This window comes from Colletotrichum spaethianum (genome assembly GCF_022836535.1).
Source record: "Colletotrichum spaethianum MAFF 239500 DNA, contig22, whole genome shotgun sequence".
In the NCBI taxonomy this organism is placed as follows: Eukaryota; Fungi; Ascomycota; class Sordariomycetes; order Glomerellales; family Glomerellaceae; genus Colletotrichum; species Colletotrichum spaethianum.
In genome coordinates, this window is record NW_026054792.1 from 196,793 (window position 1) to 212,813 (window position 16,021).

At 56.8% G+C, this 16,021-nt stretch overlaps 4 protein-coding genes across 4 annotated transcripts; 3 read left to right on the forward strand and 1 right to left on the reverse strand.

Annotated features, from left to right (window-relative positions):
- Positions 1 to 1,487: 1,487 nt before the first annotated feature.
- On the reverse strand, positions 1,488 to 2,621 carry ColSpa_08282 (alcohol dehydrogenase; the record flags this gene model as incomplete). The annotated part of the gene is made up of 1 exon (XM_049274494.1): positions 1,488 to 2,621. One exon carries the CDS (start codon positions 2,619 to 2,621, stop codon positions 1,488 to 1,490), a length of 1,134 nt encoding a protein of 377 aa, XP_049130451.1.
- A 2,134-nt stretch (positions 2,622 to 4,755) lies between these two features.
- Positions 4,756 to 6,575, forward strand: ColSpa_08283 (uncharacterized protein; the record flags this gene model as incomplete). Its single annotated transcript, XM_049274495.1, has 4 exons — positions 4,756 to 5,540; positions 5,606 to 5,735; positions 5,801 to 5,879; positions 5,938 to 6,575. 4 exons carry the CDS (start codon positions 4,756 to 4,758, stop codon positions 6,573 to 6,575), a joined length of 1,632 nt encoding a protein of 543 aa, XP_049130452.1.
- Positions 6,576 to 8,105: 1,530 nt separating this feature from the next.
- ColSpa_08284 (uncharacterized protein) lies at positions 8,106 to 11,880 on the forward strand (the record flags this gene model as incomplete). Its single annotated transcript, XM_049274496.1, has 7 exons — positions 8,106 to 8,905; positions 8,957 to 8,996; positions 9,052 to 9,788; positions 9,863 to 10,358; positions 10,419 to 10,883; positions 10,935 to 11,378; positions 11,437 to 11,880. The coding sequence occupies 7 exons, from the start codon at positions 8,106 to 8,108 to the stop codon at positions 11,878 to 11,880; spliced, it is 3,426 nt and encodes a 1,141-aa protein (XP_049130453.1).
- Positions 11,881 to 14,088: 2,208 nt separating this feature from the next.
- Positions 14,089 to 14,806, forward strand: ColSpa_08285 (uncharacterized protein; the record flags this gene model as incomplete). Its single annotated transcript, XM_049274497.1, has 2 exons — positions 14,089 to 14,098; positions 14,172 to 14,806. 2 exons carry the CDS (start codon positions 14,089 to 14,091, stop codon positions 14,804 to 14,806), a joined length of 645 nt encoding a protein of 214 aa, XP_049130454.1.
- Between the last annotated feature and the right edge of the window lie 1,215 nt (positions 14,807 to 16,021).

Sequence of the window (16,021 nt, forward strand, 5' to 3'; positions counted from 1 at the left end):
AAGACAGAAGGTTCACCAGGCGGAGGGTGAAGTCAAAACTGGGAGGTGAAGGTGGGAGATGTCAAAGGAGCCAGAGCCACCTCAGGTTGGGAATTAAGGCAGATGGGTAGAGACAAGGGACGGGCCAAGGCGCTGTGAGTGGTGCTGTCAATCGGTCAATCGGTTGGTTGGTTGGAGGGAGGAAGCGTGTTCGCCCGCCCCTTCCTGCCCCCGACACCTACCGGTAAGGTCCCTAGGTAGATACCTTAGGTACCTTGCACCTTCGCGTTCTGTTTCTTCCTGAGCTTGGCGAGCAAACAGGCTCTTGGGGGCCCCTGTCAGTTGCAGCGGGAGCAAGGGTCGCCAACCAAGGTGCTCACGCGTCAGTGGAGTTAGCGGCCGGGAGCCATCGCAACTGCGACCTTTGGTACATAGTACCAGGCTGCTAGCTCCCGGTGGCAGCGCACAGACCCCTGGTTCGGGCAGAGCCGCCGTCCAGTGAGTGAGTTTGCGGAACTCGTCTCGAAGACAATCAATTTTCTTCAAGACTTGGTTGTGTGAGAGCCACGGCTTCGCTGGGTGAGACAAAGCCAGAGACTTGATGGAGTTGAAGAATGGTAATCGTGTGGGCAGTAAGGAAAACGCACACAGGTCTTCAGGGGCCTCCCGAAAGCCAAGCGGGGGCGCGCGCACGCAAGAAAAGAGGCAACCCCCGAACAGGCATATAAAAGCAATCGCACCGCCAGGGGCCAGCCAGTGTCTAGCCGCTTTGAGAGACACTTGCTGACCTGCGTCTGGAGTAGGAAATCAGAAATAACCTGACAATCTCACTCCATACGTCGCCTATCTGTCTCCCGTAACCCTACTCGTCTTCTTCTCGCCATTGGCACGCACGTGGGCGGCCGGTCACGCTGGGCTCGATGAAACACAGCACAGCAAGCGCCCGCGCGCCCACACGCCGAGTGCTAGACCGGTCGTCAAATAGCCTGATGAACGGGACAGAAACGCTCGACCAATCCGAGTTGCGATGAAGGTGACACAGCCCGCTGCTGGATAAAACGTCCGTGGAAGAAACGGACTGTCTAGCTTGCTTTTTCTCCTTCTTCCACCTTGCAGGGTTCCTCTTAGCAGCTCGACCCTAATTCAGCATCAGACAATCTCGTTTGTTCTACAAGGATACCCTCTGGGGTCTAGGTCCAGTCCCCAAGGCGGATTTAGCCCATCTGGATGTGCTTTTCACAGGGTTGAAGCTATAGACGTAACTGCCGGTCTGGAAAATATATATTTTATGTTTGTGTGCATTTATGTACGTATACATATCGTATATGTATGCATGTACGTCTCGTCACATGGTTCGTTATAACTGTAGCATATTTCTCATCTTCAAGTGGTCTCGAGAACCTCTGCCTCAGGTGGGTTCTAGATACGAATGCAAATCTTGTCGTGGAGCCGTCTCGTCCAGTCCGAGTCCGGACGAAGACGACGATCCCCCAAACCCCCAACAACCGTCACCACGGATTCGGGGCAATGGCCGTGTAATTCCTCCAGGCGCCATTGTCCCTCGCAAACTCCGTTGCCTCATGGTGCTCGTCCAGCGTAAAGACCTTGATCTCGCTGCCGCTCTCCCTTCCGATCCTCAACTGGCCCCCCTCAATCATGTTAATCAGCTGCACCATCGTCGGCCTCTCGCACATCCACTTGCCCAGCAGCTTCAAGTTCCTGAGGCCGAAAGCCGCGTACGGGATCGTCAACGTCTCGCTCGCACCGCCGCTGAGGACTATCCGGCCCTCGCGCTTCACGGCGCGCAACGCGGCGTTGAGGTACGGCGGGTTCTTCAGCTCGCCGGGCGTCCAGTCGTTGTACACCTCCGCGCCGGCGCCGTTGGGCGTCGCCGCCAGGATCGCCGCCGCGTCGGCATCCTCGTCGCCCGTCATGGCCACCGTCTTGAGGCGCGGGTTGTTGAGCTTCTTGCGCATCGCGGCGAGCTTGCTCTCGCTGCGGCCGAGGGCGACAACGTTGCAGCCGACGGTGAGGGCGACCTCGACGGCCAGGCCGCCAAAGGTGCCACCCGAAGGCCCCACGATGACGGTCTCGGCGACTTTGATGTCAGCGGCTTCCAGCAGCGAGCCGGCGGGCACGCAGTAGAAGGCGATGGACATCAGCTCGGCGGGGTCGTAGCCCAGCTCGCCCACGAGACGCTGCTCGTTCAGGGGGTAGACGTTCTCGAGGGGCACCTTTTGGTACTGCTGCAGCGCGCCGTCGCGCCACTCCTTCATCAGCTTCTGGCCCGCAGCGCCGGCGCCGCCGAGGTGGCCGATCATGACCATGGCGTTGACGGGGTCGTCGCGGGCGCGGGTGGTGGCGTCGACGTAGACGAGATCGCCCGGCTTGAGGACCGTTGCATCTGGGCCCACGCTATGGACGCGGCCAATGGCGTTGGGGTTCGGGACGAAGGGCGGGTCGATGTTCATCTGCGGGAGCTTGCCGGTGTGGACCAGGTGTGTGTAGGGGACGACGGGCGTTGCGAGGATCTGTACGACGACCGTTCCCGTGGGGGCCTCGGGGATGGGGAGGTCGATGACTTTGAGAGGCTCCGAGTAGGAAGAGAGCCAGAGGGCGCGGTTACCTTGTATTGAACCCATCTTTGGAGGCGTTTGGGGGGGGGGGGGGGGGGGGGGGGGGGGGGGGTGTGAGCCGGGGCTCAACTAAGGAAAAGGAATAGTATTTGGTTCAGAGACTGGGTTCTCTGTGGCAACTATCAGCCGAGATGGTCACAGCAAGGCCGATTAGATTTCGAGATTCACGAGGCCTTTTATTCTTGTTGGGATTTCGAGGAGAGCCGCCGTGGCATCTCGGGCTGTATTGTGAGGCCGAGCAGCTCTGGCGGTGTGGAGCTGCCAGCGCCCATCCATTCGTCTGGAACGCCGCGTTTGAGACCCGATACCAGCAGGGCCCTCGCCGCATGGGGTCGGTCAAGTCGACTCGTCCGAAACCCGTCGCGACCCCCGGGGCATTGATCGGCGGAGTCGCTGCAGCGGGTTCTGGCGCAGAAACACCAAGGTCCGGATATCGCGCCGATTCTTGGCCTTGGAGCTCCTTCCGAGTTCGATCAAGTTGGGTAATTTTTGGCTCAAAAGGTTTTCGGGAGGTTTTAGCGCGCAGCGAGCCGCTTGCTGATGGGTCTACTAGCTGGCGGGAGGCAGGAACAAATTGTATTGCGTGGATGATCGGCCGGGGGCTAAGTACGCTACCTAATTTGGGGGAATTAGACGGATATGGCACGAGTCATGTTCAGCTGGAATCGTCGATATATCGCCCGTTCCCCAGATCCCCCTCCTGTCTTGGTTTCACCCTCCTCTGGGGTTCTGTTCTGGTTCGGCCAACCCTTGTGAACAGTCTTTTGATGCCCGCTGAACTAGGTGATAGGCAAAAGCCCTCATATGTTAAGTAGGTCGATAGTGGGTGTGCTAATATTGAGACGGTGCTGCCATAGGTACAGAAACTAGTACCCATCTTGAAGCGCCACCATTTGATGAAGCCTTCCAGGTTTGCTCCTCCACTAAACCCACATCAACGTTGACTCACTACGTATCTGCACGGAGTTCTCGTCACCCGCTTAGCCGCTTACATAACGCCGCCAACGACATGGCATTGAACAACATTGTCACTACATTTTGTAGTCTCCCCCTAATGCCGCTGTAGGCTAAGACTGTCGCTCTACTTCTTGAAAGAAGCGTAAAGTCTAGTAACGTTGTCTCCACAAGGTGATATTCTTGCCAAGTTCTTCAAGCCGCCCTTGCAGCGGGAGCACTACTTGGCTCTCGATTAGCGCAATAGTTCCTTCCTTCAACCCAGAATCTGCGTTTCCATACCTAGTTTGAACGATGGCACATCCACGAGCTAAGCTGACAAAGACTGCAGCCCAAGGTATTCTACGAGTTTGTGCCACACAAGCCAACCAACCGTGATGTTCTGGTCTTTGATACCAGAAAGACAATCACCAGCGGCTCGCTTCGTATGTGTTTGTTTCCTCGGTATGTTGCCCTGAATGGCGGGGAAGCCTCCAGTCGGGTAAGAGATCTCATCTCATAGAACGGCCCGAGGGCCCTCTTACAATTGAACACCAAGGATTAGAGAAGCCATGTCGTCGCCCAGTCTGAAACCCCCAAAAGGCCCTGATGTTGTGTGGTCTTTACACTTTTCGAAACAGGCTTGAGGCCATTCCAGGTCGAACCCCTTGGCGAGGAATGTAAGCGCAGTTACTGCCGGAGCATCACTCCATGCCTTGGACTTTGGTGATGAAAGGGACTCTACCTCATCTGATCTGAAGTCTGTAGCTATGAGAAAGGTTCTCTCTTTCCATCTCGTCAGATAGGCGCTCCACTTCTCTATCCTATATCCGAGTAGATGGCAACCCAGTAACATGAGGTGAAGTGAACACGACGCGATACACGCTCGCTTGTTTACCTGAATACTCGCCAGATCCTCACAAGCCACTTCCCAACCTGTCACGCCAGTGAATGCCTTTAATGTTGGCAAACCACTCTTTTGACATTTTCCCGTGCCCTCAACCGCGCAGTTTTCCACTCTGAACCTTCCCTTTCACACGCAAAATTGTCTTTTTTGCTCACGTCTCACACCACCACGTCACACTCTTCGTCGCAGTTTTTGCTTTGAACATCCCTAAGTCTGTGTTTTTATCCTTTAATAACCCTACATCCTATTAACAGTCCTTTAGTCCGCTCTCCTCCACACGTCTCGCCACGTACGCTCACCATGGCTCCTCTGTCTTGGGCTCAGATCGCTGCGAAGAATCACAAACTCAGCCCTCTACGACATCAGATCACAGGCGACGGCTCACCCCAAGCCTGGAATCTGAACCCAGTGACCTCCCTTCCTATTCTCACGGCCGCAGACTTCCCTTCCCTTGTCGGGGGCACGGACAGCGCCGGAGAGGAGCGGAAGTCTCCTGCTCCCGCGGCTTCACGAACTGAAAGCCCTTGCACCGACTCTGACCCGGCTCGTGTAGGGGAGAGCAGTGAGGAATATGATATAGTTCCTTCCTCCTTGAAGGAGGAGAATTTCCCCTCCTCCCACTCGACATCACCAATCTCTTCACCCACCACAGCTTTCGCAACCGCAACCACAACCACAGCCAGCGACAACGAGATGGGCAACACCAGAAGAGACCGAAGAGCCGCCAAGAAGGCCGCGGAGGAGGCTGCTAGGCAGGCTCGACTCCCGTCGTCGCTCGAGTCTGTCGCATCTGTCGCGTCTGTCTCTTCGGCTCCTGCCGAGAGCGTCGCTGAGAGCAACGTAGCTCTTGCTGCGGCAGTCCCCCTTCCGGAAGACGAGGAGGACAAGGAGAACAAAGAGCCGGACACAGATGTCGCGATTATCTCCAACGGCGAGGATGCCGGTGGTATCTCACCTGAGGCTTCGGTCCAGATTGAGGATGCTGCTTCCGAGTCGACGCACAGAGACGGCGATCACGGAAGAGTCTTCCAGGCCTCTCTTGAGAGTGGACGCTTGCCCAACTTTGAGAGGGATCGTCGCATTGGGTAAGTTCTTGGAAACGAAACCCCAGTGTACGAAAAGAGCTGCAGTACTGACATTTTTACTACAGCCTTTTCTATGCGAAGGAAACCTATGACTGCGCCATCACCCTCAAGGATGGAAAAATCGTCTCGGCTCATCGCGAGATTCTGGTTTCTGAGTCGACCTACCTGGCACAGACCCTCCCACCACCCAACGAGGTAAGACTGCATTATCCTGTTTTCTGCTCATTGAGTGTAGCACTCTGGCTCACGTCTTGATACAGGTCGGGGTCACTCACCACAAGCTTGATGACTATGACACACCGATGATCAGTGTCGTAATCTTCTGGGTTTACATGGGAGGTAAGTAGTTGTATGGTTCTTCTCTAATGAGGATTGCTTTCTAATCCGACTTCAATAGAGCTCGGCGGTCACCAACCCGACAGATTAAACATGTGGAGCAGCTCCTACATCCTGAACAATGTCATGTTCTATCGCCCCGCCACGCTTCTCGGTGTCAAGTCCCTCATGAAGTATCAGATTGACAACATGCACAAGGCGGGCAGATTCCTCCGCGAGGCTCTGAATGGCCGGTTCTTTTACTACAAGTTCAACAGCGCCAAGAAGCTGGCTGGATTCGAGATGCCTCTGCGCATGGCGCATATTCACCTGTATACGCAGAATGTGGAGAAGGAGTTTGCGGGTGAGATACGCGAGATGAAGTTCGCCCTAGCACAGGTTACCCTCGCAGTCCTTCCGTTCCTCCGTCGCCAGTACGGGTTCATCGACAACATCCAGAAGGTTTGGGAGGCGCTTCCGTTCCCATGGCGCTCGCAGATGGAGGACTTCTACCACGAGGGACTCTTGCCCGACTTTCCCAACTGCTTCGACGACAATTTGCAGTGGGTCGACGAGAAGACCGACGATAACTCCTTCCAGCCTCAGGGTGTCGGCTCTGGCTCTTCGCGCACTTCAAGCATGCCGTATTCTCAGGCTTCGATCAACGAGATGACCCATCGCCTGACCATGGCTGGCTTTGACTCTGGCTACAACCTTTAACATCGCTATTTGCTGCCGAAGCACCAAGTTTAGGATGGCAAGCCTGTTGGATGTTTTCTTACTCAGTAGCCTTTGGAAAGGGCCTTGGACTTGGAACCCACTCGGAACTTCTTCATCCACGGCATGTTGCTTTTCACAACCTGGGCTATTATGTCTCGATAACGGCCACTTCCTCCTTTAATTGATATGTTCTCTCGTCAATGTACGATGAGTCACCCTTCAACCCCTTGAAGAGTCTAGAACGGTCAACGACGAGGACTCGGCTGCCACACAGCTTGCTCGGCACTCTATTCTACGTTTCTTTCCTTTGTTGCAACGAACGACGCTTTACACCAGTGCGATTTTCGGCTCTTCTCATGTTTCCTTCAAAAAGGATGGATAAATGAACGGCCAGCCAATACCACTCTAGCGGCGTTTTATATGCACCGGACTTGAGGTACCGATACATGACAATAAGGATGGATAAGAGCTTTGGCCACCTGTGGCATTTTTTATTGCTTTGTTTTCCTTCTTCCTCCTTCGATTTGAGGTGGATGAGAGGATGACCTGGGTTACTCGAACCACCAAATCCTATACAGGACTTCCAGGAATGGCGTCTGGGGGCCAGGATGGACAAGGATTTTTGGGACGTTGACACCTGGACTTGCTTTGTTTGTTTCTTTGCGCGGATGAGAAGGCCGTATGGAATCAGAAAGGAGATACTCTTTCGGTCTCGGTTCTGAGACGGCCACATTTTGACGATACCCTCCGGTTTGCGAGCGCGGAGTTTGGGGGATCACGGTTTGTTGTAGATACTCGGATGCAGCTTTTAAATACCCTCCCTCGGCTTTGGGTGGGGTACCAAAAGGCTGAATGGCAGAGAGCTGAGCACATGGTTGAGGCAACTTGCGACGATTCGTGAATGTGAAAATCCTTTCTGATGCCGAGATGAGCGAGGTGATGCAGATGTAGTCAATCTAAAGCCCGCGGGAAGATCCCAGTTCGGCGGGAAAAGCCACCAGGAACGTCGACACAGTGGCTGGGTTCGACGGCCTAGCGCTGCTCACCCGCTGGGGCCTCCCGGCGTTTGGCCGCTGAAGATGGCGGGGGAACGGCCCACGGGCTCGTCAACGCCGAACGTTCCTGGCGTGCCCTGCGGAAGGGCACAGCGCTCAGACGGGGCTCCATGGGATAAACTGGTCCTGCGCTAGCGGGCCTCGCCTTAGTGTCGGCCCCTGCCTCCCTTGATTACAGCAGCCGGTGGTTGGCCTCGGCGGAGTGTTGCTTAATCGCCATTTGCAGGCGATGTGATTTTTTTTTATTTAACCCATGCGGTTGTTCGGACGCGCCGCCGATCTCTCGGAGCGTTCGCTTATTTGCAATCTAGATATCGATGCTACCTTTCCCTGTTTGAGGAACCGAATAATTCAGCTCAACTAAGATCAAGCGGAAAGAACGAACACCACTTACACCACCCGAAACTCATTTACACTGTGTCGCAGCGACACGACGGCAGGCACAGCACAGTATTACAGTGTTTGAACCGCTTCAATGTCGCAATACGAACCTTCAAGAGAAGTTCCTCGCCGTCGAGGCCCGTCCCTCTTCCCATCACGAACATCAGCCCAAAACCTTAGGAGTCAGTACACCAGAGAGGCACAGACGGCGCACCTCGTCCAGCTGATCGAGGAGTTTCGTAAATCCGATCCCATCTACGAACCTGTGCCGCCCACGCCGCCACCCAGAGCCCCAGGACGGCGGAGGAGTCAAAAGGTCATCCAGCCCGTGGTGCGTTTTGCTTCGCCCCTAGAGCCCTTGGCACCACGGCGACGGGCAAAGACGCCGCTGGCTGCTCCTGTCGTGTACGAAGCCCCCGCGCAGACACAACCGGCCGTTGCCTTTTCTGCACCGATGGAGGAGCAAACGCAGACGCGGCAGCCCACACCAGAAGGGCCAGTCGCAGTATATGTCAACGAGGAGGAGGGATCGGAACTCCAGAGCTTCGACCTTGAAGGGTTTCCGATGCCTCCCCAGTTTCATGAGCGGGAATACCACGACCCGGACTACGAGGGTGATGAGTGGGTTGACTTGGAGGAGACGAGCGGCAAGGTCTACGCTTTCGATCCGGCTCGCCTGGGAACGGACCCGTCCAGGACCGATGATGGATCTGATCTGGAGACGCCCTTCTCAGATGACTCGACTCTGAGGGGTGAGGAGCCGCCACCGAGCAGAGCGCTTCATGTGTATCAGTCCCGATACACGGGTGAGGGTGTTCTCGGCGGTGCGCACTCTGCGGCGTTGGACGTTGTGTACGACGCGAAGAGGACCCGGCAATCGCTCTTCCGATGGCTGTAAGTCCGACACCAGCCTCGTTGGCTTGTCTATTGCTGACATTTTCCCAGGCACGTACAACAAGACACGATGAACTTTGACGAGTTTACGGTATGTGGAACACGGACGCTGAACCCAAATTCATGTCAAGCTGACCTCGACACAGAATGAAATCTCAAAAGCTCTGTCAGAGAAAGAGCAAAACGAAATCCGCAAGCTTCTTTCCGACGTGAGGAAGAACTACTCAAAGACCGTCCGCACGTCCAGGGAAACGACGGTGAAGCACATGGAGCCCAGCTACCTCCAACTTCCTCTCCAGAAGGGCGACCAAGCAAAGGGCCCGCAGTCTGGAAAGCGAACAGTGACATGGCTCTGCATCCCTTACTTCTCCCTGGAAGAGTATTCCGGAATCCAGTCCACAGGCAACCCGGGAGCCTACCCGCCCCAAACACTGCTTCAGTCGGCCTTTTCACGAAACTCTCAAAAGCGAGACATGCTCCAGGCAACGCGGCAGATCGGCAACGGGGAGAAGAACTGGTGCTTCCACATTCGACAGCTGTGGTGCATCGTCCTCGACAACTCGCTGCTGATTACCTGCGGTTCCATGTACGAGGACGCGCTGCGTGGCAACACCATCGCAGTGACATCTGAACCGGGGAGAGAGCCCACAGCGAATGCAGAGCAGGGTCGCATACTGATCCAATACGGCGAGTCGGTGCTGTGGTCATTCCCACTCGAAGAATGCCAGACGTGGTTCGCCTTCATTGCCCATTTCTCCGACTTTTGGCCCAAGGCGGTCCGCTTCCACTTCAACGGGCGTCTCCTGACAGAGCCGCGGTGGTGGAAGGTGCTTCAATTTGCCCGGACTTCACGCAAGAATGTCGTGATCAATATGGAAACCTGGTGAGTTTGCACGAATCCCGAAGCGAGAGCAAGTAGCTAACACAAGCCAGCGCCCCGCCACAACTTCCGCCCAGCGGGATTCTGAGGCCCCTCAAACAGGGCCTGAGAAACACCGTCGGACAGCCGTCTGGTGCCAGTCTCCAATCGCCCAAGCCGTCATCTGGAGAGCGGATGAGCCTCCCGCCCGGAAGGTCCAACAAAACCAACGAGATGTTCCATGTGTTTAGCTGGGCTGAAGCAACTCCCTCGAGTCCAGTGGATGGCCCCAACTTTATCGTTCTTCAGAAGCAGCTATCGGGAGTGGAAGAGTTCCTGACATCCGAAACAAACGGGCCGGACCGGCGAGCCTACCTCGAAGCTGAGACGTCCACACGAAATGAGGTTTACTTGTACCTCGAGCAGCTAGGGGAAGACATGCAATCTACGAAAAAGGTGTGGAGGAAGCAGGACTATGAGGAGCGCATCGACATCTTCAACGCAGCCGATTCTCTGTTCAGATTCTTTCTCCCTCCATTGTTCGACGGCCCGACAACAGAGAGATTCTGGGGCGCCGTCATGAACTTAGTCAGGGTACGTCTTTGTTGCCTCTCATGTTCAGATTCGAAAACAACACCGCTAACGCATTGACAGATGTCTCCACCAGAGGCTGCTGACGCAAAGTCTCATCCGAATGACCTCGACAGGGCGAGACGCGACGCCGTTTATGCGAATGCCCCAACGGTTAGGAGACTGCTGCGCCAACTCGCACTTCCGGTCATTGCGTTCAAGAGCATCCTTTCCTGCGCTGAGCCAACGGATCGGTTGGATATCGATGTGCCGCTGGACCTGATCCGTGCCTGGCTCCATCTCGTCATGGGCCTGATCTATGCCGGTCATGAGACACACATGTGGGAAGACCATCTGGACGTCGCCGACTCGCTGGTGAAGAGCGGCATGAAGCACATTATGGAACGGCTGTCAAACCTTAACCTTCTGGAGCGGTCTTCGGTCCTCCCGCTCGAGGTGGTCTCACTGATCAGCTACGGCCTCTTGGCCAACACACCCGGAAAGTATGCGGGAATCACCGACACCTACTCGGAGTACCTCAGAGCTTTGGTGAGTTTGATTGAGCTGTTCACTGTTGTATCGTGTACTGACGGCTGGTAGGAAAACGAGATTGCCAATGGGCAGTCTGATTTGTCGTACCAGCAGCGCATAAACTTCCTGCGGCAAGAAGTCAACGTGATAAACCGCACGATAGCGGCCCAAAGCAATGTCTTCAACTCCATTCTAGCGTCTCGCCAAGAAGGCTTGTCTGCAGCACCGAAGCAAGACCGCATGAATCGAGCGCTGTTCACTGACCATGCCAATCGCCGTGATGCTGGTTCGCTGCGGTCTCACCTGCGGTTTGGCAGAGGCAGACATGCCGATGACGACGACATGAATGTGCTGTTGGAGCCTATAGCTGAGATTTCCGACTTTTACAAGCTTCCGTCCACGGACGCCGCCGGCTTCAGGGATCTCCTGGCGGCGGAGTGCACGCAGTTGTTGGAGCGGCGCAACCGAGACTTCCAGGAGTACGGCGAGCAAGCTGATGTTTTGGAACAGACGGTGAGTTGATACCGCGTGAGCTCGGGAGCCGGGATGCAGGCGCTAACTTGGAGACTAGAACCTCAACAACGCGGCGGTGACGAAGGACCGCCAGGAACAGGCCATTTACGCTTTCACCATTGTGACTATCATATTCCTGCCTCTGAGCGCCGTTTCGAGCATCTTCGGAATGAACTCTAGCGACATCCGAGACATGGAGGATGGGCAGTGGCTGTACTGGGCGACGGCCATACCCGTGACCATTCTGACGATCGTGCTCGGCCTCTGGTGGATGGGCGAGATGGGACACCTCTGCAACTGGGTGGTTCGAAAGATACGAGGCGACGAGACGCTTGGTTCAAGTTTTCCGTCGCACGGAGACGTCTCTGAGAAGCCTCACCATCTCGACACGATCAAAGGGCTCCCTGCTCCGCAGCCAGTGTACAGCCGGCCGCCGTCAGCCAAACAGAGATTCATGAGGCGATTAGACAGTCACCTGGGAGGTCGAACCCGCCGGACCTGAAGCCAGACGCGTGCCGCGGCAAGTGCGCGACGCACTTACGACCCTGGTTCGACGACGACAACTGCCTTGGATCGAACCCAGGAAGTTCGGGGGTACCCGAAGGAGGCCGGGACCCTGGTTCAAGGGTCTAGCAGACTCTAGGCGGGACTGGTTCAGACTTGGACTGGGTGAACGGGACGAAGCAGGCGGCGGGCAGTCAAAGGTTGGGCCGCCAGCGGAGTCTCGATCGGGACAAGCATTTTAGGCGCACCTAGCACGAGTGCCGGAGGGGCGATGGCATCGCTGTCGTTTATCGGCTTGGCATCGTGAGGCGGCGCCCGACTGAGATTGAGGCCAGCCAACCAGCATCCCGCCTCTGACTAGGCAGACAGAGAAATGTTCTCTCTTCTCGCCCAACGATGGCGCCAGAAGCAAGCTACGGCGATTCAGGAGATGGTTGGGACGACGATGGAGCTGCCAGCTCACCCAATCTGACAAGCTCAGCCCTGCGACCCCACGATCAGGGGTACCCTCCTCCGAGTCCCGAGAGGGATGCGTCTGTGGTGCGAATTGAAAGTTCCCCGGAAGTGGCCCGGGGCGCAGGAAGGACGAGCACGACCACAACCTTGATTCTCCCTTCCCTCTTCTTGGCCTGCTTCTGCGGGTGAGGGGCGGCGGTCGAAGCGAGGGCGGGCACATGCCAGGGAACGACAGATGCAGGGCACGTTGTGGTGGTGGTGGTGGTGGTTTTGGGCGAATGACTGGCGTGAGCCGGAGGCTTGTCAGCCGGTTCGGTTCGCCCAGGAAGCCTCGCTCTAATAGGCGGAGGAGGGGCAACCGGCCGACCGCCTCGAATCTTGGTTTTGACGTGACGTGCGCACTGGCGTCATAAGGCCTCAATTGCCCAATGGCGCACCCTTGTCGGCCACCCGAAGGGAAGCAGAGGGGGACCTTTCTCTCCTGCCCACTAGTCCGTTCAGTGCTGAGAGAAAGGATGTGGGTGGGAGAGGGACACGGGAAGACAAAATGGAGGAGGAGCGGAAGGGGAGAGGGATGGGATGTCCTGGTTTGGTTGAACGGGTGGGCTAATTTTCACTTCGGCGGAGAAGCACCCGTCGTTGATTGTCATTGTCATTGTCATTGCTCCTCTTCGCATCGCATCGCATCGGGTCTATTTTGGCGTTGGCGCAGCTTCGTTTAGATACCTTAACGTTAATGGCCTGGTCAACAATCCCCCCCGGTCGAACGGGCGGTGTTCTGCAGGTGCATCTCCATGTTCATCCTGGCGCGGCCCCCGTCCACTCCCACTTTCCCACTCTTGCGTGCAGCTTCGATTGGGTCTCCCGTCGGGTTCTTTGCTTTGAGGGGGATGATGTGCCTTGCCTGAGCCTCTCTACTGGGTCTCCCCCCCGGATGGCAGAGTCCGACGCACGGCAGCCTGGCCTGCCTGGATGCCCCCTCCTCGCTGGGCACTCTTAGGCTGGCTAACTGGCTGGCTGGCGCTAGACGATGGGTTGGTGCACTGTCATTCTCTTGGTGTTTCCCCTTCCCGTCGTCTTTCCGTCGGTGTGGTTGGTCGTCAGCGCGGAGGAGGGGCAGTGACAGGCGGGCGACCTTGATTCTATCTGCTACGAAGCCCAGTACCGGTACCTAAGCTCCCCCCATCCTCGAGGCGCACCCTCGTGTTGGCGTGGTGAGTTATATAATAGATGGCGCATCTCCCGCCCGTCGTTCCCGTTGTTTCTTTGTTCACGACCGACCGTTCACGAGAGTCCCACAAACCGGCAACCCCTTCAAACACCTGTCCGAGTCTTTTTCTGATCTAGTCCGCCCGGGTTTTCCGCCACTGGGTAACTTTATTTAAAGACAATCAGTCCCGCAGGTGATCACCGTCCTCTTTCGTCCACGCAGCCGCACATCAGTCTGCAAGTCCCGCCGAACACCCGCAAACTCCATCCTCTGTTTTATCAATTTGGGTGGTTTCTTGCACATCGCATCGCATCGCATCGTGTCGCGTCACGCATCGTTGTTCATCCCATCCCCCGCGGATAACTGCGCCTACCCGCCCGCACAACCCGCAACTCAAAAAACGTAAAAGCGAACCAAAGAGACTTCGCTCGCGGCGTCGCACCGTCGCACAAAAGTGTAGGCCACGAACTAGGCGCACTCAGAACACACACACACACACCTCTGTCTCTGTCCCTTTGGAACGAATCCAGCCGTTCAAAAATGGGTACGAGTAAGCCCCAGCCCTGACGTCACTTTGATGGCGTCAAAGTCCACCGTTCAACCCGACTAACCAACCGGCTTAGCTTCCTCGAGGGAGTACTACGAGTACCACCACCACCACCGCCACCACCACCACCACGGCGCCAAGAAGCGCCTCTACCTCGAACCCCCCACCAACGGCTCCGTCACCGTCCGCACAAAGAGGACGACCTTCATCCCGGCTCCGCCCCGCGAGCTCACACCCCCTCCCCCGCCCGTCATCGTCGAGCCCGCACCGCCGCCGCCGCCCCCCAAGGTCGAGACCCCTCCGCCGCCGCCCCCGGCCCTGCCGTCTCCCCCGCCGCCACCGCCGCCTGCCCCCGTGGTGATCCCGCCGCCGGCGCCCATCGAGGTCATCGCCGTGGACGTCGAGCCCTCGGTCAAGTCGAGCAAGAGCTCGCGCAGCAGCCGGAGCCGCAGCCACTCGCGCCGCGGGAGCCGGAGCCGCGAGCGGGACATCCGGGAGGTCTACGTCGAGCGGGAGAAGCTGGTGCCCGTCCGGGTCCCGTACCCCGTCCCCGTCCCCGTCGAGCCGCGGTACGAGACGTTCCGCTACGTCGAGGGCAGGCGGTACAGCCCGCCGCGCATGCTGCCGCCGCCGCCGCCGCCCGAGGAGGAGAGGATGCGGGTCACCATCTCGGACCGGAGGAGGGAGAGGGAGTACAACTACCGGCGATGAGGCCTCTCGGCTGTCTCCTTGTACCCTCCCCGGATAACGTATTTTCTTCTTGTGTCTCTTTGTTGTATGAAATGTTTGAGCGGATGTTTTCTGGCCATTTTGTTCTGGGATATACGGCGATGCTCTCGGCGCACATGGTTACTTCGAAGGCGTTGTTGTAGGGTCTTTTGATATGACGAGACGGACACAGCGCTGGGGAGGGATCTTGCTTGGGCCATCTCCTACACAGGTCGGCCGGTATTTTTTTTTTTCTAGTACTTTTTTGGGTTATTTACGAGGAAGCGAGCGGCTCACGGAAGCGATTTGGGATATTCATGTCATGATAGAAGACTTTTTGATGATACTCGGAAATGACGGCCGCTTTCCATTTCAACTCTCCACCCGGACCGTGTGATGCATCTGTCTAAAGTGATTCTCGACACCCGCCGGAGGGGTTGGGGACATGTCGCGCGCCACGTATGACCGTCATCTCGCCAGTTCGTGTTGTCGCCTTATCGGCTCACTCGAGAGTCAATCCTATCAACGAAGTACCACTCGCCTCCCGAGACCACCTTGTACCATGCCTCGAGGCTCATGGAGTGTAGGAGACCTCGTCTCGCCCACTGCGCCGATGCACCCTCACACAATCCACGGAAGCTATAATTGAGTGATGTCTCATGTCGGTTCCCCCCCCTCCCCCTCGTCTCTGGGGATTACCGTCGGGTTTCCCACCACGAAGCCCAAGCCGCCCTATCGAACCGACACAACTGGTGCGGAAAGACGTGAGACAGGAGCTACACAGCATCGCTCATAGACGAACGCCAGGGGGATTCGAGCAAGTCGGACGAACTGCCAGGCTATTTTTAACGGGAGCTCAACCATGGGTCTTTAAGTTTCGAAGATCAAAAGACCGTCTACTTGAGACGACAAGCCCCCGACGGCTGCTCGAGGTGAGGTTGCATTGCGCTGTCTACGGACTGTCTCGGCCAGGGCCGGTCTTGGCGCCTGCGACAGGGCCGAAGACCCTGAGGCTATATTTAAGTCTTGGCGGCGGCCCCCTCCCCCCTCCCCTTTCCTTTTCCCTTGTTTTTAGTCAACGGGTTGAATGTCGCGGCTTGTGTAGCTTGGCAACGGCGTCGACCACGCCATCGACGATCGGTTGATCCGCCCGCTGTCGCCAATGTAGCCAAGAACCTCACGATCGTCCCTGGGCGTTTTTGTATCCCAAGAGGCAAT